The sequence below is a fragment of the Monodelphis domestica genome, chromosome 1 (assembly GCF_027887165.1).
Source record: "Monodelphis domestica isolate mMonDom1 chromosome 1, mMonDom1.pri, whole genome shotgun sequence".
Taxonomy (NCBI): Eukaryota; Metazoa; Chordata; class Mammalia; order Didelphimorphia; family Didelphidae; genus Monodelphis; species Monodelphis domestica.
Genome location: NC_077227.1, coordinates 374,243,431 through 374,263,974, shown reverse-complemented (window position 1 = coordinate 374,263,974; position 20,544 = coordinate 374,243,431). Strand labels below are relative to the sequence as shown.

The 20,544-nt window shown below is 40.5% G+C and overlaps 1 protein-coding gene across 3 annotated transcripts in view; it reads left to right on the top strand.

The window, feature by feature from the left end:
• The window catches only part of SLIT3 (slit guidance ligand 3), an 821,799-nt gene that overhangs the window by 630,206 nt on the left and 171,049 nt on the right, over positions 1-20,544 (top strand). For all 3 annotated transcript variants that reach the window (XM_001380272.4, XM_056811560.1, XM_007473987.3), the window contains 2 exons: positions 2,561-2,724; positions 14,924-15,065. In XM_001380272.4, the coding sequence (XP_001380309.1) occupies positions 2,561-2,724; positions 14,924-15,065 (306 nt within the window). The remainder of the gene's footprint in view (positions 1-2,560; positions 2,725-14,923; positions 15,066-20,544) is intronic.

Sequence of the window (20,544 nt, the reverse complement as noted above, 5' to 3'; positions counted from 1 at the left end):
TTTTTTAAAGGATGAATACAGTTGTAAAACTCTAGACATTGTTTTACCATTCTCTAAATTAATCAGCTCAGTAAGAATCTGGATAAACCACCTTTTTTGTTATTGCATTGATCTCTTACCCTTGATTAGAACTGACAAGAATTAGCTTGCATCGATCCTCCTCTCTCCATCTTTTTGTTGTTGTTGTTCCTTTCTCAAATGGCTTTATTTATGCTTATCATGTGGCTCAGTGTTCATTTTTTAAATGGTGAATCTCCTGTGACCACTCCATCTGTGAATGATGGCTGTAGGAGGCAATCACCTTTACAAATCCAAATGGAATTCTGATGAAAAGGACTTTGGCTCCCCAAAGTACAAAGGAATGCCTCGGTCCCCAGATCTAGCTGCAGCTTGTCTTATACCTCCTCAATGTCATTCTGATGATTTTCTGTCATTTCTAATGGTTCCAACTGGTCATCCCATATAACTTAGAGGCTAGTTGACAGTGGAGAGTTATCAATGGGCTTTGGGGTAAAGAATATGAATCCATGCAGATAGTTTTTAGAACTTGACTGCCCATAGGAAGAGAATAAAAAAGGAACATCCTCTTGTTACAGTATTGTAGTAAAGTGGTGAATTTGGGAGGAAAAATGATGAGTTCTGCTTTAAGCATGTTGAATTTGGGATGTTCAGTTTGAAATACCTTTTAAGCAGCTAGTGATGATAGGACCAGAGCCCAGGAGAGAGACTGCGGCTAGATCTATAGGTTTGTAAGAGGCACCTAAATACTAAATTCAACTCCACCATCATATCACTAAAGCTATCCTTTCCCTCCATATTTATATTGAGTTTTCAAATGAAATTTAACAAGAAATTATTATATTCAAAGCACTGTGCTTTGTGCTGGGTGGGGGGAGGATACAAAGATTGGATGAGAAACTGCTCTTGCCCTCTTGGAATTTATGGAAGAGAAGAAGAAATTTGATATACATGGATCACTAGAATGCACATAATATATTTTTAAAGTATGTTAGTGTGGCAAAATGAAGAGCCATAGGCATAAGAGCTGGCTCTAAACTCTGAAGACAGAATTATGGTCATGGGATTCTCTTCTCCAGCTCAATCTGGAGCACTAAGATAAAAATGTGGCTCTATTGGGGAGAGGCTAGGTGGTTTCTGCATCCGCTGTGAGCTTTGAATAGAAAGAGTTCACCTTAGGATTGAAATTGGCACAGGTTTGTGTATGTGCATGTGCACATGCGCACATGTATGTGCGTGTGCGCATACATCATTAACGCTTGCACTTATGTCTTTACTGGCACATTAGTGGAAGTCAACTGCACTCAGGCAACATTGTTGAACTTGATGTCAGTGAAGTATGTTGGAGAGCCCTTCAGCCCACCCTGTTTCAGACAGGGTTGTCTGGAGTCCTTCAGGCAACGGCTTTAGCTTTGCTTAACAGGCTTGGCTTGTGGGTTAATTAAAAGTCTTGAGATACCTTTAATTGATTAACATTTCCAGGGTTAGACATTGGAAACTTGAATCATGAGCCTGTGCTTTTGATTAGCTGACGTGAATGAAACTCACCTGCCACCATTCGCATGCCTCTTTTAGTGACCCAGAGAGAGACACTTGGAATGACCCATTAGAAAACTCAGATTTCTCCTCAGTTTCTTCTTGTTCCACTGAAAGAAAGGCCCTATGGTGAGAACTTTAGAAACTTCTACAAATGCCTCATGCTTTGCCTCCAGTGAGTGGAGAGCATAAGTCACTTACTTCAAGCCTGACACACAGCATCCTTCCCCCTTTCTCCCTCACAGGAAAGGGGTAGCATCCCCTTTTCCACCTCCCACAGAGGCAGCAAAATGATTCTAAGCCTAGGAACTGAATGGATGAATGGGAAAGTTTATAGGGTCCAGAAAAGACCTAAAACAAAAAGTAAAGGAAAAATTTCAGGTGCCTCTGGAGGGTGTATATGTATGTTTGTGTAGTAGGTTAACAGAACCCTCAGTATAATTATTTGGATAGAATAGAATCTTGTTTGGATAGCACCTTTTCTAAAAATGCAAGGATGGATGAGGGATACTTTAATAAATAGAATATTCCTTTTTTCCCTTTCTTGTCTTATATAGTCTAGTTCCATGATGAGAGAGCGTTGTGTTGTGACCCCAAGAATGCCAGGCAATCTGTGCCAAATTCAGATGCTTTAAAAGGCATTTAAGGGGAAAAGGTGGGAGAAGAATGGAAGGAGTCCTAGCCCAGCATCTGGTTCTCCAGAGCTTTTTTCCATTTCTATACCAAGGGCATAATGATTTAGCAGCAGAGAGGGAAATGTTTTCTCCCTGCTTGTCAGATTTTCCAAGCTCATAAATTAACTACACGGTGGTAATGGGAGAAGGTGCCACCGAGATTCTAACCACCTGGACTCAGGACAGTGGGTTCTGTGCCTTTTTCTTAGATGCACCCTATTCAACCCAAAGCTTGGCTCCAGAGATTTGACCAAGAGAGCAATTTGATGGACCCCTCCCCCTCTACCACCATGGCTACAATCACACATTTCTCTCCATTGCCTTCTCCGCAGGCGACTCCACTCCAATCACCTGTACTGTGACTGTAGCCTGGCCTGGCTTTCTGATTGGTTACGGCAGAGGCGATCCATTGGCCAGTTCACCCTCTGTATGGCTCCTGTGCACCTGAGGGGCTTCAGCGTGGCTGATGTTCAGAAGAAAGAATACGTATGCACAGGTACGGGTGGTATCTTCTCTCTTCCCCTTTCCTCCGGTCCCCTCATTTCTCATGATCTCCCTTAGTCATCACCAGCTGGAATTAGACAAACACAGGCATGAAGAAAACCATAATAGCACTTTGCAGAAATCTTAGGATCTTTTACAAAATTGGGGAAGGGGAAGAGAAGAGAATAAGCATTTCTATAGTACCTACCTACGCACCAACCACTCTCATGCTAAAGATTTCTTACAAATATTTTCTCACTCGATCCCCATAACAACCCTGCAAGGTAGATGTTGTTATACTCATTTTGTGGTTGGGGAAACCGAGGCAGTCAGAGGTTAAGTACACCAACTAGCTGTCCAATGTAATTCTAGGTTCAATCTAAACAAAAATATTATGTCAGTTCCATTACAGATTTTGGGAACCATGTTAAGGGGGGCTGGGGGAGAACAAGAAAGGTACTATCTATTTTGGTAGTAGAAGCAGAGAAAGGAGCTCATTTTCATCTTTGATTAAGCCTCATTATTCATTAATTTTAGAATTGTTCCCTGTGGAAAACTTAAAGGCGAACATAAGTAAGAATCACACCACAGGGTCAATCGCTATAAACACTGGTTTAGTGCCCTTGTGACGGGAAAGAGTGTGCCCATTTCAGTGAGATCACAGATCACTTAGGGCACTAGAGGAACTGAGGAAGAGAATATAACCCTGCACAATGGGTTTCACTGAGGCTTTTAGATATGTTCCCTGTCTTCTAGGAAACTCCATTGTAGTGCAGAGACAACATGAATCAGAAGCTCTATATAGATTCATTAAATAAGACAAATGCAAACATTACCTAGGTGTATAAGTAATGAATCACCACATAGATCTATGATTGAAAATAGCTTAAATGAATGGAAACAGTAGATGGTTCTGGGTCAAATAGAGAAGACTTTCTGGAAATAGGTGACTTTTTTAAAGTATTTTGTTTTAAAACTCATTGCAGACATCTGCTGCTTCCCCATAAGCAGCTTCCATTCCTAATGGGAAAGGTCCATGAGGTCCCTTCAAAAAACAGGGCATTCAACCAGAGCATTTGGTACTGAGATAATACAGAATTTCCAGTTAATCCAGTCATGGAAATAGCTGCTCTCTGTTCTAATTCTCTCAAACAATCTCCAGTTTTTTGTGGGAGTTTTTTTGGGTGTTAAGACCATGAAAAGGCAATAGCAGAGTTAGCCACATGAATAAGCCTGGTGGGAATTGGAAAAGCAAAACCAAGGCGTTTATCCATGAATTTGGGATCAATTACAACCTGAACAAGAAAATACCCTATTGTGGTAGGTCATGAAAGGAGTAATGATGGTCATGGTCATAATCATAGCTGTAGCCATATTTATATAGCTCCTTGAGGTTTACACAGTATTTTTTTTAGCACAAATACTATCTAGTCTTTGCAAGTTCAGTATAGATTTGGGCAGGGTATGTATGCAAAAGAAGATATAGATTGGCACATTACTTAGAATTATCCCTACTTATTTGAGGATCCAAGAGATAATGAATTAGAGTGGTTAGAGGTCCAGCCTTGAAGTCAAGAAATCCTGGGTTCAAATTCCGCTTCTGACACTTGTTAGCTATATGACTATGGCTCCAAGTCCATTAACTTCTCAATCACTCCAATCCATTCTCTAAAACTACCAGTTGTGGACAGTCATTCAAGAAGAATTTAATAAAGTGCCTACTAGGTCTGAAGCATCCTTTTGAGAAGTAGCTGATTTGCATTGGTAGAGGAAATTTCCACCCCAAGAATCCCTCACCAGTGAAATTGCAGGTCCAGACAAAAATTAAACAACAAAAATCTTTGTTCTTACTGCTTTTTAAATGCAATCAGCTTCATCAAATGTCTGTTCTCTAAAGAGATTTTAACATTTCTCATAGCACCATCTAAATAAATTCCTGTAGACACTAGTAATTCCCACACCCACTTAGAAATAACTACCCATCAAATACATATAATAAAACCTTTTTATCACACAGGCATCAAATTCAGATATAGTCACTATAATTACAGTAATTATTAGGTAAAGGGTACAATATCTACATAAGTGCCAGTGAAAGAAATAATTATACAGTGCAGAAACCATACAAGGGCTAGTGAGAAAAACTAATTAGAGAGAATGTTAAAACACATCATTATGGGAGTATGCCAAATTTAATACAGCACAATCAGATGAACACCGTACCGTCAGCCTCACAGCTTTTCCAACAAAGCATACTAGGTCATTGCCACCCAGGTCACAAGGAGAGACTGTGTGGAGAGTCCCCAAACCAGAATGAGAAGCAAGCTCCCTTAAGTCTTGAAAACATGAGCATTTGGGGAATGTCTTGGCATGGTGATGTTGTCGAGATAGAAACTTTATAATTACCTTCCTTAGCCATTGCAATTAACCTTACTAGTTTATGAGCTTCACCATCGCCCCTTGATAACTAAACCAGGTACCTCTTTAGCATGGGAGAATTAAGTTGTTAGATCCCAGATGCCAGGAGGGTATTAATCCTCCTTTTTCTCAGCTGCAGTCCACATTGAAGCAATACCCATTTTATCACCTGCAAAACCATCCCAGGGATTCTAAATTAGCAGCATGACATCTCAGTACTTCTGTACAGAACAAAGATTTACAGTTCTCTCTGTGCCTTTTAAGGGCAATGGAAATGGACTGGCATAAGAAGGTGAAGAATGAGCATGCAAGTGAAAATAGGAGACCTGGGCCATGGGGTAGAACTATGTTAAAAATCCAGTGACAGCTCTGAAAAGAGGTCAGCGTCATGGCAGCTATGGTAGACTGGGTGAAGACAGCATTATTAGTCTTAATGCTAATGGACCACCAGAGACTGGGGCTTGAGGTTCATTGGGGTTTTTGAAGCCTTCAGAGCCACAAAAGTTCCATGTTAAAACAGCTCCACTAACATTTCACTGGGGAGGTTTTCCTTTTGGAAAAGTGAGGACAGAACTTCTCTGAGAAAGTTCATTCTCTTCTGTCAGGGGCATCTGATAGGCCAAGAGGATGGGAGCTGAGAGAGTCAATTAAGCCATCCCAGGAGTGTAGTTCTGTCCCTGGAACCCTCCTCACTGCAGCACAATAAACCACCCTGTGCCCTTACATGGTAATGAGAAATTCACCTCACACATTACTCAGTAGATAGGGAGAAAGCTTTATCTTGCTCAGTCTGCCAGGGCCCTCCCCTCTCTATGTTCTTGTTATCTCTTTGAATTCAATCCAATAGTCTGGTTGATGACTGACCTCTTCTCCTCAGAAGCTCAGAATGTGTTTCTTATCTCTCTAGTCAACCTAGAAATTTGCTGGCAGAGCACTTGAGTTAAATTCCAGTTCCCCTGTCAAGTGCACCCTTCCATTTAAAGGCTCTTATTTTAGGTACTCAGGGGAGGTGCTTGGGGGGGGGGGTTGTGGAAAGGTTGTCTCAGATTTTTCCCTTTTTAAAGGAGTTTGTGCAGTTGCCCAGGTGTTCCCTCCCCTCTTCCCCCATGTTTGGCTCCCCTCAGATAAACTTAAAGGAAGTTCCTTGCTAATTTTTCTTGGTTAAAGATGAAACTTAAAACCTCTAAGCCTGGAAGAACCCTCAGGAGGTCATTAAATCCATCTATTCTGCCCCTTGGAAGGACACACCAAAATCCTGCCATTGAGGAGGGACTTTTATCAAAGGTCCATGGAAGTAGACAATGCCTCAATGACTAACTCCAGTGTTATTTGACCTACCATACCAATTGATTTTGGTAGAAACCTACCCAAAGGGAATAAATAGGGACCCATGTGTTAGGTTTCCAGGGTACTGTGTTCCAGGAGAGTCCCCCTCTTTTTTTCTAGCAGTCCCAAATTTAAAAATCTAAGGTCAAAATGTCTGAGTTCTCCACCAGGGTCATTTCTACCCTCCACAACACTGTTTCCTTATATATAAATGAGACGGTTGAACTAAATTATCTCTAAGGTCCTTTGTAGCTCTAAAATTTCATATTCTTATCCTTCTCTAGACTCTTAAAGCACTTTGTTAAGCAGTGGAAAGAATATAATCAAATGGCCTAAGTTCAAATCTCAGATTTGCTAGATTGCCTTGAAAAAAGCATTTGTCTTAGCAGGGAGGTGGTTGAAATTTACTCATCAGTAAATTTAGGAGGTTGAGATAGATGACCCAAGGTTGCTTCTGGCTCTAAATCTGAGACTGGGATCACCTTTGGCACTTATTAAAAATCACTTTACATTTTTTAATTTTATTTTCATATATATAGGTGTCCTCTCTTCTCACAATGTAAATTCCTTATAAAAAAAGACTTGTAAAAAGAGATATAATTTTTTTTTACATTCCTCTAGCACAAGACCTAGTATGGAGTAGACTCTCAGTAAATACTTGTTGATTGATTGATTGACAAAAATAGAATAGACAATGTCCTTGAAGGTGTTTTATTCTATTTTTTTTTCCAGAGACAAGATTTTGAGGCTAAAAAGAATTAGGAAGGTGAACCTTGACTAGGCACAGCCTCCTTGGTAGATTTTAATTAATGCGCTATAATTGGGCATCACAAGAAAGAGATTATTAGGTTTATTTAGCCATTTCCAAACTTATAACGCCTCTGGCATTTAAATCATATTCATTTATATTCTTTCCATAATTGCTCCTGTGCCATTGTCATTACAATCCGTTGTCGGCTTTTGAAAGGCCAGAGGCCAATGGGGATGCTTAATTTGAAAACAGGAATTAATTTATTTCGGTACACGCATGGGTCCTATAGATTTCTCCACTCTGGGCACACTGCGTATGAGTTTTGAAAACAAGGAAATAAAGAAAATGAGTTATAATGCAACAAAAGGGTTCAGTCATCCTCATCTGCAAAGCGAGAAGATGGGATCATTAGATGATATCCAAAGTCCTTTCCAGCTCTAACACTGAATAATTCTATAACCCTGAGTCACACTGAGCTTAGATACCCAGCCAGTGTCTAGACTATTTGGTGCCTTTTTCTCCTGTTCTTTGGGATGCCATGGACATTTTCAATCCTAAAGCAAAGAAAAGAGCAGTTTCTGGTATTTATTGTCCACTGTGCCATCTATAAACTCAGACTCAGAAAGTTTTCTGGGAACCAAGAGATTTGGGTTGTAGTCCCAGCTTAGCCACTAACTAATTATACAAACTCACATATCATTTAACCACATCTGCGGCCCTTAATTTCCTCCTCTTTGATGTGAAAGGATTGGGATGAATCATCTCTGAGGTCACCTTTCTACTTGGACAGTCAGTTCTATAAAAAAGCCAGCAGACAAGGAGTTACGTGTGACTCTGGATACAAGTGCTTGTGCCCACTTGTGCCCATTTGAGATGACTGTGCCTACCCTTGAGTCTTTGGGCAATTCATTTCTTTAGCCTTCATTTTCCTACTATATAAAATGAATATATTTCATTTATTTAGTACTTTAAGGTTCAGAAGGCACTCTATAAAATACACATACACATGCATACTTATACATACACACACAATTTGATCCTCACAATAATCTTGTGAGGTAGTTGCTATTAATATCTCCATTTTACAAATGAGTAAGCTGAGGCAGACAGAAATTCAGTGACTTGTACAGGATCATACAACTAGTTAGTGTCAGAAGTAATATTCAAACACACATCTAAATCACTCCAGGTCCAGAACACCATTCCATCAACCCCCTCACTATATCATAACACTCTCTAAAGGTTCTCCTTTGACTCTTCCATTCTATCTCCTATATCCTAACATTCTATGGTCTAAGGTCTCTTTTGTCTCATACTTGGGGATTTAAATACCTATCCCTAGTAAGCCAGCTACTGTAGAGCTCCTCAGCTTGATTCACAACACACACACACACTCACACACACTCACACTCACACACTCCCCTCTCTCTCTTTCTCTCTCATCAAGGTGAATTATTTTTCCCATTTTGCAGGGTGGAAAATGAGGTGGAAGCCTAGCAAAGGGTAATTTCCCAGCCCACAGCTGGGTCTACTTCATTGCCAAAGTGGAGAAAAATAGAGCAGGGTCATGAAGTTAGCATGAAGTTACCAGAGGTGCTACCTACTGAGATGCCCGTGACGACTTTCCAAATTGAGAGGTTTGATCTGGAAACCATCCCCCGTCATCTTTCCCCAATCCAAATGTTCACTTGGCCTGGGAGCAATTCCCTCTGATTATCAGGAGTAGCAGTCCCCATGGAAAACCCCAGCTGCCTCTTCTCCCTGAACTGTTCTCTGTTTTCAGGTTAGCGTGCCAGGGCTATTAGAGAGTTTGAGCAGGAGGCCAGGACAGCCATAGCTGCTGCCAGGGAGAAAGAAGGTTTCACCCCACTCTTCTGTATGTTTTCATATTAAGACTATAGCACTTAGGGAAAGCATCCAGAGGTGCTCGAGGACTTAGCCCATGGCGAGATGACAAGTACTCTGTCAGTGTCCTGACACTGTCCCCCTAATAATTGGATGGGGATGGCCAGAGGGGTCTAGAGGTGGGGAGAGGCGGCAGTGTTCAAGTCCCTGGGAAAAGCTTTCATGGCCGGATGACTTAGGTGCTCATTAAAAAATGAAGAACTGAAGAATAGATGCTCCTAGACGCACAGAGATGTACAAAGGGAAGTCTTTAGAAAGATCATGAGGGCTCTCAACACGCACACACAGTGTCTGTTAGCTGTGGTTCTCATTGAGGGCAGCTTTGGGGCGAGGGGAGATGGGGGGAAGAGACCTACAAAGCTAGTTCACACACGCATACTGTGGATTAATGAAAGATGATGAAGAATATACACATGTGGAATGGGCTTACCAGGCAGCTCATCCCTTCTGCATTGCCCTTTTCCTCCAAAGGAGTGTGGGAACCTCTTTTTTCTCTCTGGATAAAAGAGTTTGCTCCTGAGCTTTGATGCTTATTCTGCCCTGAGGCCCTGCAACTAGTCTGGGAGGAAGGCAGATCTTCTCCTACTTCCCTTCTCTGTATAGCTCTAGGGCGGGTCACCACCTGGAAGGGGACCCAGTGCTCCTTTGTCCTCCTCAGAAGTTTCCTCTCTGCCTCCAGCCACCCACAGGCAGGCCCCAAGATGTTGAGAGGCAGGTTAGAGATCGAGGGGTTACATGAACCTCCAGCCTCACCACAGAAGGGGGGGCAGTCCCAGAGGGAGTTCCACAGAGCTCTGCAAACACTTTCCCCAGCCTCCAGACACCCCACCCCCATGCCCTGTCAGCACCTGAGCCCAACCCATAAACCATAGCACCTGGCTAACCAGTGGTACTCATTTCCCCAAGCCCATTCTGCTCACATCTACATAACAATTTTTTTGACTATAGAGCACTTTGCATAATTGTCTTATTTCACCTTTATTATTAATAACAATCAGAGATCATGTTTAAATAATGCTTGAAGGTTTGCCACATATTTTACATGCATTAGGTAGCAAATATTTGCCCCCTATTTTCCAGATAAGGAAATTGGGACTCAGTAAGAGGCTAGACAGCTAATTGGTAGCGCTAAGATTCGAACTCAAATTCTCTGACTTTGGGTCCACTGGTTTTCTATTATACCATGCTCAGGGAAGCTTCAAGGTGAGGGAAGAACCTCCCTCATTTCTGGGGATGTGCGCTTATTAGAATACCCTTCACTTGAATGAGCCAAGTGGCTTCAGGGTCATCCCAGAAGAGCTGCAGTATCTATAGTATACCTCTGAGAACTGAAACAGCCATCCATTTGAAACATGCTCCTGGGATCCCAAAGGAGTCAGATTGCCTGAGGCTTAAAACAAATGGGAAAGGTCTCTTCAAATCTACCAGTGATTTAGATGAAGGCAGAGATGGCGTGTGGATGAAATTTGCCGATGACTCAGAGCCCAGAGTTGTATTTGCACTTTGTCATATTACAGAACACAAATACAAAGCTGGGAGGGATAACCTAATACACTGGATGACAGAATTATGACCTAAAAAAAAATTCAGCAGGCTGTAGCAGTGGGTTGAAGCTGACAAGATGAAATCTAATAGGGATAAATGTAAAAACCTATGCTTGGGTCAAAAGAATCAACTGTTCAAATAGAACAGAGACATGGCTAGAAAGCATATTAGGTAAAAAAAAAAAGTCCGGAGCGTTTTAATTGACTATAAACTTAGTATGAGTCAGCAGGGTGATATGGCAGCCAAAAAAAGCTAGAGGGATCTTAACAATGTAAAAATAGAAGTAGAGTTTTCAGAGTAAAGGAGATGATAGCACTCCTCTGCTGGATCTTGGTCAGACCATGCCTTAAGTAGCACATTCAGGGATGGACATCACACTTTAGGAGAAAAAAGTGAAAAGCTGTTTAATACAAAGACAAAGGAGTCAGGAATGGTAATGAAACTCAAAATCAAACCATCCAAAGATCTGTTAAAGGAATTGGGTGTATTTAACCTGGAGGAGAGTAAAGGAGAGACAGGAGTAGAGATAATAGCCATCCTTTAAATATTTGAAGAACTGTCTAATCTTGCTTGATTTCAGAGGGCAGAATTTGAACCAATGTGTAGAAGTTATAGGAAAGCACGTTTCACATCAATAAAGGTACAGAATCTCTTAACAGTTATTGTTGTCTAAAAATGAAAAAGGTAATCTAGGGAAGCTGAGAGTTCTCCATGACTGGAAGTCTTCAAGTAGAGGCAGAAATACCAGTTACCTGGCATGCGTCAGGGTTATTTAATCCAAATATTTAGGGTTGGATTGGAATGAATACCCTCTGAAGTATCTTTCCATCATGCCATTTATGATTCTGTGACCATGAATTTACAGTGGTTTCCAAATACAAAATCTTTGTCAAGAAGCAAATCCATTGCTTATAGTACTGACTGGGGCAGAATATTTTCTGGGTAAGTGGGAGAATTTTCAATCTTCAGCTTAACCCTTAAGTGCACTATTAAAGAAAGTAAATAATTGCTTTACTGCATTCAAATGCCAAATTAACAGCACAGGATATTGTGAAAAACTATTTTTTTATCTTATTTTAATGTCAAATGCAGGTAGGAGCAAAATCAGTGGATTTTCAATGTGCTTTTTTTCCTCCTTCATATTTACTGTGCGACTTGAAACATGAAATGTACCACATTTCACATACACAAAGCCACTGGGCTCTGTGGGAAAATCACAACTACCCCCAAGAGAGGCTTCAGTACCAACTCGATTTTACTTTGCAGAGAATTATCTGCAGGGGGAAAGTTGGAAGGATAGCTTTTTTTTTAATGTCCTTTTCAGCATCTCCTGCCTCCAATATCAGCCTGAGCACACATTGTCTCTCTTTCCCCCATTTTCTGACACATCCTATCCAAATAATATTGACAGATCAAAAGAAAGATGACCATCGGCTTCAATCTGTTTGAACTGATGGAAATTCAAGTGCACAGGCACCAATTCTCCATGGAATTCATGACATTTCTCAAACAGGAGGTGTGGGTTTTGCAGCAATTCTCCTTTGCTTTTGTCAAGAGAATTCACCCCTTGATGTAGAAGGCCAGTCACTGGCAGTTTCTGTTGGCTAGAGGCATCTGCATTTCAAAATCCTGACATTTGTGCCCAAGAACAGTGCATCTCTCTGATGCAAGCTGATAAGATGGAAGCTATTCATTGCTAATACATCTTTTAAAAATTTCCAAATGGTGGAAGGAGAGGATACTTCCAAGAAGTAAGAAAAGTAACTATATTAAGTGCTCACCCTCTGAGGGAGATTGTTTCAGAAACTGGTAAACTGCCCCCATTTGGAAATATGACTGATTTCTCTTCCATCTCTCTTGATTTCCACTTCTTATGGTCCCTTGTCATTTCTTCAATCCAACTGAGTCTCCTCCTTCTTACCAGACACTTTGCTGATGGTCAGTAAAATGAGTTTGCATCCTTGTGGGCAAAAATTCCAGCCAACATAGAAATTGATTAATATTGGTGGGAGAAAGATGAATGGTTTGTATATCTATGAGGTTGGTGATATCAAGGTCTGTGATTGAGTAGTGGTTATTACACTTTGCCCCAGGGTATGTATGCTAATTGCTGCTGGCATTTGCTGGAACAGGGCTCCCGCTGTCTTATTAAGCATTCCATATTAAGCTTCAGACATCACTCCAAGCACCTGTAGAGTGAACACACTCTGGCATGGAGAGATTTCAACATGGAGAGTAAAAGGTTTCTTCTTGAGAGTCCAAGGGAGGATCTGCCATAGGGTACTTTGGCTCTCTGCTCCAAACCAGCTGCAGCTATGACTCTCTCAAAGGTTCTAAGTCTTTCTGGTGTGCATACACACACACACACACACACACACACACACACACACACACACACACACACACACACATTCCTTCCTTGAAAAAATTTCCCATATTTCCTATTTAATCTGTGGCTCGAGAGGTTCTAGCCACAGGTTCTAGATCGTGAAATTGTCAACATGAGGTCTAGGGAATTGGGCTAGGTTTTTTCTTCCCTGCATAAGAGCCTCCCTTCAGCAAGGTAGGGGCTGGAAAGAAATTGAACTAAACCATCTGGGGCTGAATGTGGCTAGAGGGGAGTGAGGCCCTGTTGGGGGATCAGGGATGAGAAGAGCAGATTTTGGTCTGGTTTGCTTTGGAGGCCATAAATTCCCTAGTTCACAGGCAGCTTATTACTGGAAAACTGACCACATTTTTGAGATTTTTAACTCACGTTAAGAAATTCAATAAGAAAACAAAAAAGAATGTCTTAAAAACTACTGAAAGACCTTTTTGGACAAGGATTTGATAGTAGGAATGGAGAAGGATTAAAATCGTTATCTGCTCTATGTTGAGTTTGTTCAAGGGCTTTCAACATTTTCCAGATTTGGCTTTATAAATAAGCCTTTTGGATGTCCTTTTTGAGGGTTTTTATCACTTGGCTTTAGTTCTAAACTTGACATCTACCAAAACCCACAAAGCAGAGGGATGGCTTCAGTGTTTGTAGTTACAACATTTGATGGGTTTTATTTTCTTTTTTGCTCATAAAGCATCTCAAGGGATACCTAAATTCTAAGAAACTCCAAAATGCCTTTCATGTCACTGAAGATCTCTTTATTGACAGCTGAGTCAGAACAGGTGGGAAAAGCATGTTTCATTATTTATGTGGTCAATCAGTCCTTCAGAACAACAACACTAAAATATATTCAGGGCAGGAAGACAGCTAGACTTAGTCCCTCCCCTCAAGAATCCTTCAGTCTGGTAGGGGAGAGACATCACAATTGATAAATATAATATGTTAGAATTTGATAAATGCACAAAAGGAGAAATAAGCAATCATATGATAGTGAAATTACTTCCAGTCAAGGATCCAAGGAAGCCTTTATGGAGAAGGTATCTTTTATTAAATAGATTCTTAAAGGATTGGTATAATGTCACTAATTACTGGGGATTGGAGAGGGAAGGCATTTCAGGGTTAAAGAGTAAAGGACTAGCAGTGAAAAAGTATGGGCCACTTTCAGAAGATGATGAGGGGTCCAGTTTATCTTAAACTGTGACTAACGCACATTAAAGGGAAAATTATGGAAAATAATGGGTTTTTTCCTCCAATCCCCTACTAGAGTATGGGTAATTTAGGACTAGGACTTCCTGCCATAAAAAGTAGCCTTGGCACCTTCCTGCTTAGAACCTAATCTTGACATTCATTTAGACTTCAATTGTTTCTACATCTAGCACCAAATATCCAAATGAAAACTGGAAAACCTAGCCCACCATCCAAATATTTCTAATTATATAGTGGTTTGGCCTCATAAAGACTAACTGATTAAGATATTTTGAGTTCTTTGCTGGTCCTCCAGATGTTTGGCAGTCAATGAACACTGTCTTATTATGTTGGCTTTAGATTCTACTGACAACTTTTAATTCTAGTTTAACCCCAAGGCCCCCTTTTCCTCTGAAACAGAAGGATAATGGGGTAACAAAGCAGAAGGAACACTATGGATTGGGGCTGGGGTCAGGGCCAAACTCGAGAATGTTTCCCACTTGCTGAATATAGAGTCTGTGGCAGCTGTGACTCTGTAGGTTCTTTGAAGCGGAAAATTGGCAACAATTATTCAGATAATTCACTGCCCAATTCTTCTTTGGAGCCCAAGTTATCCGGGCCATTGCCACCTTGATGGGAAGCTCTGGGTGAGGAACAGAAGACCCAGACTCTTGTTGATTTGATTTTCATCTTTTGACCCTACAGGCCCCCACTCTGAGCCTCCATCCTGCAGTGTCAATTCAATTGCTTGCCCATCCTCATGTACCTGTAGCAACAATATCGTGGATTGTCGAGGAAAAGGCTTGACAGAAATACCAGCCAACCTGCCAGAGGGCATCGTGGAAATGTAAGTTCCTATGTTCACGGCTGCTCAGGTCATGATCATCTCTTCCACAGCCAAACCGCCACTGGTCTATCTCTGTGGGCCATCAAGAGATTGGGGCTGTTAACAGCTGATAGATTGGGCCAGTGGGGAGATTTTTTTGCCATCAACTCTGCTATTTCTCATTAATGGGGTTTATTGCCTATTCACTGCCTCCATCTCTCTTACAGAGGGGAGGATTGAGCCCTTGCCGATTTAATTTGAATTAAGACTTTCAAACTCTGCCATTATTGAAATGGAAGCAAAGACACATTTAAAAGTTCACATCCTTGTAAATATGAACTTATGTACACACAGACTCAAATGTGTTTTTATGTTCATATGCACGTTTTCAAGTTTCCTGTGGAACAAATATCTCTGCCAAAGTGACTTTGGCACATTCTCCTCATATCATAAAAAGTGCCCACTGAGTAACTTTGGACTGAGTGCATTGTCAGTATCAATCGCAAAGTCATTGTTAGACATTCCTCACCTTTTTAACAATGAGTTCTTCATTTCCTAACTTTGCCCTCATATGATTCTATCAAAAGCCAGGTTTGACAGTTCCTTTAGAAACCCTGCATGAACATCCTCCAGCCTGCATCCTTTGAATCCCACCCATCTCCTTTCTAGCTTTCCCTAGAGGGGCTGGTAATCATTGGTTTTTCCCTAGCTATTATTAGTCTTTTCCTCTTCTTCCCCAGCTTCCTCAGTCCCATAAGATCACCCATTAGGCCTCAGTCTTAGTCTTTATTTCTTTCTTCCTCTTCACCTGATGTAGCTTAAACTTCAAACTACTACTTTTTCCTCTTGAAAACTTTCTTACCTCCCCATGCTCTACCAAAGAAGACAGTTCACTTCCTCTTCTCTCCTCCTCTAGGGTGGCCTGTGTCAGTGTGGAACCTTTTATCTGGTCCCTTTTCCAGAACATTCCCAACTCCTGTTGCTATCCATAAGTTTTCCTCCTTCCTTCAGCAAATCCTTATAATCTAAATCCCTGCCCCACTTCCCTTGGTTTTCTCTTTCTCGACAGAGTTCCTAACCATCCATCATCTCCTCTTCTAATTCTGACTGTCACAGGCAGTCCATACTAACCCATTCTGCTGGTTCCCTGCACTTCCAGAGTTTTCTTTGGAAGCTGATTTTTAAATTGTTATTTCTTGGAGATCTCCAGTACATTCTCTTTAAATAGTAAACCTCTTTCTAATTCTATTCATTCTTCTCTCCCTCTCTTCCTTCTTTCCTTCCCCTTCTCTACCTCTTTGTTTTTCTTGTTCTTTCCCTTTTTCTTCCTCCTCTTTTTCTCTTACTCTGACCCCCTTTATTCCCCCATCCCTTTATTTTTGAGTCCCCCTATTTCTCTCCCTTTCTGTCATTCTCTACTTCTTCTTTCTACTTATTTAGTCCTCTTTTCTATACACTCTATCTGTTTCTTTATGGCTTTTACCCATTCAGGTCTAGGAATTTTTTTCCTATCTGGGTATTAGTTAGTTGTTCAGGATAGTTTTCCTATTATAGTCCTATCTCCTTTCAGAACCCCATAGATCATCTCTCTTCTCTCCATCCCACTTCATTCAGCTCTCCCTAGGCTATTTGTTTATTATTTCTTTGGCAACCATGTTACTTCCCTTGGCCTGGTGCCGCAACCACAGAGTCTGTTTTAAGAGGCCAGTCTGAGGAAAGTCGTGCCGTAGCCATCAGCCTCCAACCCAGGAATCATTTTTCTGAAAAATTGTGCCATGACTTTTCTTGATTGACCTGCCCACCCACATTGCCTGATATGGATTCCTACTGTTACTGACTTAGGCCTTCATGAGGAGTAAGCTTACGTGTCTAGCTCTGACCTGGGGAGATAAAATTGAAAATATATCTAGTTCATTTGGATTGTTATATTGTCCAGAAAATGGGAAGTAATAGTCCCACAATACTCTGCACTGGTTAGACTCTTCTAGATCATCTGGGCACTGAATTTTCAGAGAGATAAAAATTGAATCAACTATCTTAGAAAATAGGAAGCTCTTAGTCACTGGAGGAATTTAAGCAGAGGATGGATGATTTTCTGTAAAGATGAGTTCTTTAATCAGGGGAGGAACTAGGTAGCCTCTTAAGTTCTTATCCAATTGCAAGATAATATTAATTATTCCAAGATACGTAGTATAATATAATGGATAGACAGCTATTCTCTTGGAGTGAAGAAGAACTGGGTCTAAGACCTGTCTCTTACACATAGTAGCTCTGTGACTCTGAATAACACACTTAGCCTCTCAGTGCCCCAAGGGGCCCCTGAGACCATAAATGCCAATGAGTTGCTTGCCTATGGCAATGAAGGAAGTTTTCACACCAGGAATTCCCCACACTGATAAAATCATAGGTCAGTGCTTAATAACAACAGTAATAATGTCTGAACCTCACTCTCTTTTCAGTCAAAAGCAGATGAGAATATCATTGTTTCTTTCCCAGCCTTTGATTTTTTTTTTCCTAACTGGGCTAATGCAACCGATTGTTGGCATGGAGGAACATCACCAAGGCCAGTTCAATAGGGAGGCCAAGTTTAACCTGTGATGCCAACAGGTTCTTCTAAAAATCATAGCCACAACCTCTCGGTTAAAGGATCCATTTAAAAACTTTGCCTTCTTCATTAATTGCTTGCTGCTTCAGAGATTCAGCAACTCCCAGGAGAAAAACTGTTCTCTCGCCTTTCATTCATTCACTCAGAGCATAGGTGTGTGATTAAATCATTTTCCACGTGCCACTGCCTTGATGGTTTTTGGCTCTTCTCTCTTTGTCTCATTTTGGATGAGGCACAGCTCCCAGCAAGCACAGAAGAATGAGAGTTCACTTTTTTCTAGCTGATTAGCATCATAACATAACCTAAAATGGAACTAACTCAACTCAACTCTTGATCATTTAGGAACCAGTCATCTAATGAATTAATTTCCTAGGACTTTATGTTTCTTGTTTCATCTTAATCAATTTTTTTTGCTATATGTCAAGCTGGGAAATGGAAGTGCATAGAGAAGGGGGAGAAGTGTTTTCCATGATCAGGGAATGAGGTGGAGAAAAATGACATAGGGAGGAATACTAGGAAGCTGGGGAGGAGGATGTATTTTTTTTAAAGGAAATAAAAGCTTGTTTACAAGAATGGCATTGCCTGTCACTAGGAATTTATGCATTAAGTTGTTATCAAAGTATATAATGGAGTAGTGTAGGCCCAGTATCTGAGATGAAGATGATTTAAGAGTTCTCCATAAGCAAAAAAAGAAGAGCTGCCCTAAAGTGAGTAGAAAGCAGATGAAATGGAAGAAGATGGGAAGAGGGTGAGTTAATGGAGATGAGAAGGGAAGCAACAGCACAGTCCCTAGAATAGAATCCGGGAAGTTTTCTCCATCTAAACAAGACATAGGAGAAAGAATTGAAAACCTGTTCCATATCTCACCATCTGTCCACAACCTCTGGTGTATCTCTTCTTAATGGCTACAGAGAAACCTCTCTAATTTTTCCCCTGGGAATATCTGCTATAATACTGTGGGTTCCTGCCTCTTCCCTTTTCACTTTTATAGAACTCTTAAATCATCTTCATTCATCTCAGGTACTGGGCCTGTACTTCTAAGTATTTCAAGTGAAATGGGCCTCTTAGTTCATTAAAAAACTAATTGAAGTTGAACCATTTTTCACTTCTCTCAGGAACCAGTTCCTTTAACCATCTTTCTTTTCATGGAACACACAGTAAGTTTCACTGTAGATTTTTCTTGGAAATGAGCTCCTATCAATGCCCTTCACTGGTCTTTTCTTTGAACTGGATCCCACTCCAAAAGAGATGGATTCTGGAAACTACCACAGATTCAAATGCTTCTTTGGTCGGCCTTCTGAAGGTCCAGTTTTTAGGGTCTGCAGGGCTCTGGGCAGAAAGACAGTTAGGTGGTAATCAGACTCCTTTACCATGGGGGTAAAGGGTAATAATCCTGAATCAGTTGGGAAGGTAATACAGAAAACACAGCTAACCCACACATTGTCTCAAGTGATGGCAATGTTCCCAAGATGCCTTATCCCCTCCTAGCAGGACAAAGAGATGAAAAACAAATCATGTGACAGTCTTCAGGCCTTAATCTTGCTTAACCTTTCCTTTTTTAAAGGAATGAGAACAATTTTTGATCCAAAGAAATGGATCTCTTATGATAAATATCAGATACTCTAGCATAGGAATTCTTAACCTGAGTTCTGTGATATCTTTTTTTTTAATTTTGCTAATTGCATTTCTATATAATTGATTTTCTTTATAAATCTATGCTTCTTAAAACATTTAAAAACATTATCCTGAGAAAGGGTCCATAAGTTTTACCAGATTGCCAAAAGGGTCCAGGACATAAAAAATCAAGTACCCCTATTCTAGGACTTGAGTAGGGGGAGATTTTTTTTTGTACAGGTGGGCTTTTCTGTCACTCCTCAAATCACCCCATACTACCTATATGCATTTCTAAGAAGAACTTTATTTTATGATTTATGAATTTATGATTTCAACTTCCCTGTAGAGAATAGCCCTGAATGGACCTCACAGAAGGTGTTCTAAGAGGCAGAAACCTCACCCACCCTCTACTCTCTAGACCTAAACTTTTTGCCCCCCCCCCCACATTGTATGCACAAAAAGAGGAAGACCAGTATCTTCTTCCATAGTAAAGGCCACACCAACTGTAGGAAATATAGAATGAAGGAACTGAGACTTATGATTTCTCAAGAGGGAAAAATGTTTGGAGATGAAAAAAGTCAGTTAAATGGACCAAAGGATGTAGCTTTCACTACCCAGGTTCAATAAGCTTGTATGAATGACTCTAGCTTTTTGTACGATAGTATGAGTGGCTCTAGCTTTCTGAGCCAACTCCTGGCTTGAGACGTTTATGTGTAGAGATTTTATTGACCAACACAAACACATACACACACACACACACACAACACACACACACACACACACACACATTGAATGACCTTGGGGGGAAGGGGAATTAGTCTACGATATTATATAAAAATATTAGACTAAAATGGTCCACTCCACACTCCTACCCTAATATATATACATCTAGAGAACATGCCCATTTTCTAAAATTAGAATGATTTAGTTTGAGTTTCCATCCCAGTCTATGTGTGTGTTTTTTTAGGATATAAAAACATAACCTGTGTTTTAGCCCCTAGGCTTTTATATATATGTATATGTATGTATGTATATATATTTTATATATATATATATATATATATATATATATATATATATATATATATATATATATATATATATATATATATATATATATATATATATATATGGGGGAGAGAGAGAGAGACAGAGAGACAGAGAGAAATGAAAAACAAATCTGGTTTGGTTTCTGGACCTCTGTTCTCTGTAGACATTGTACACTACAGACAGCTGTTTGAGAGCCTGGTTAATGTTAGAAATATATACATTCCATAGTTT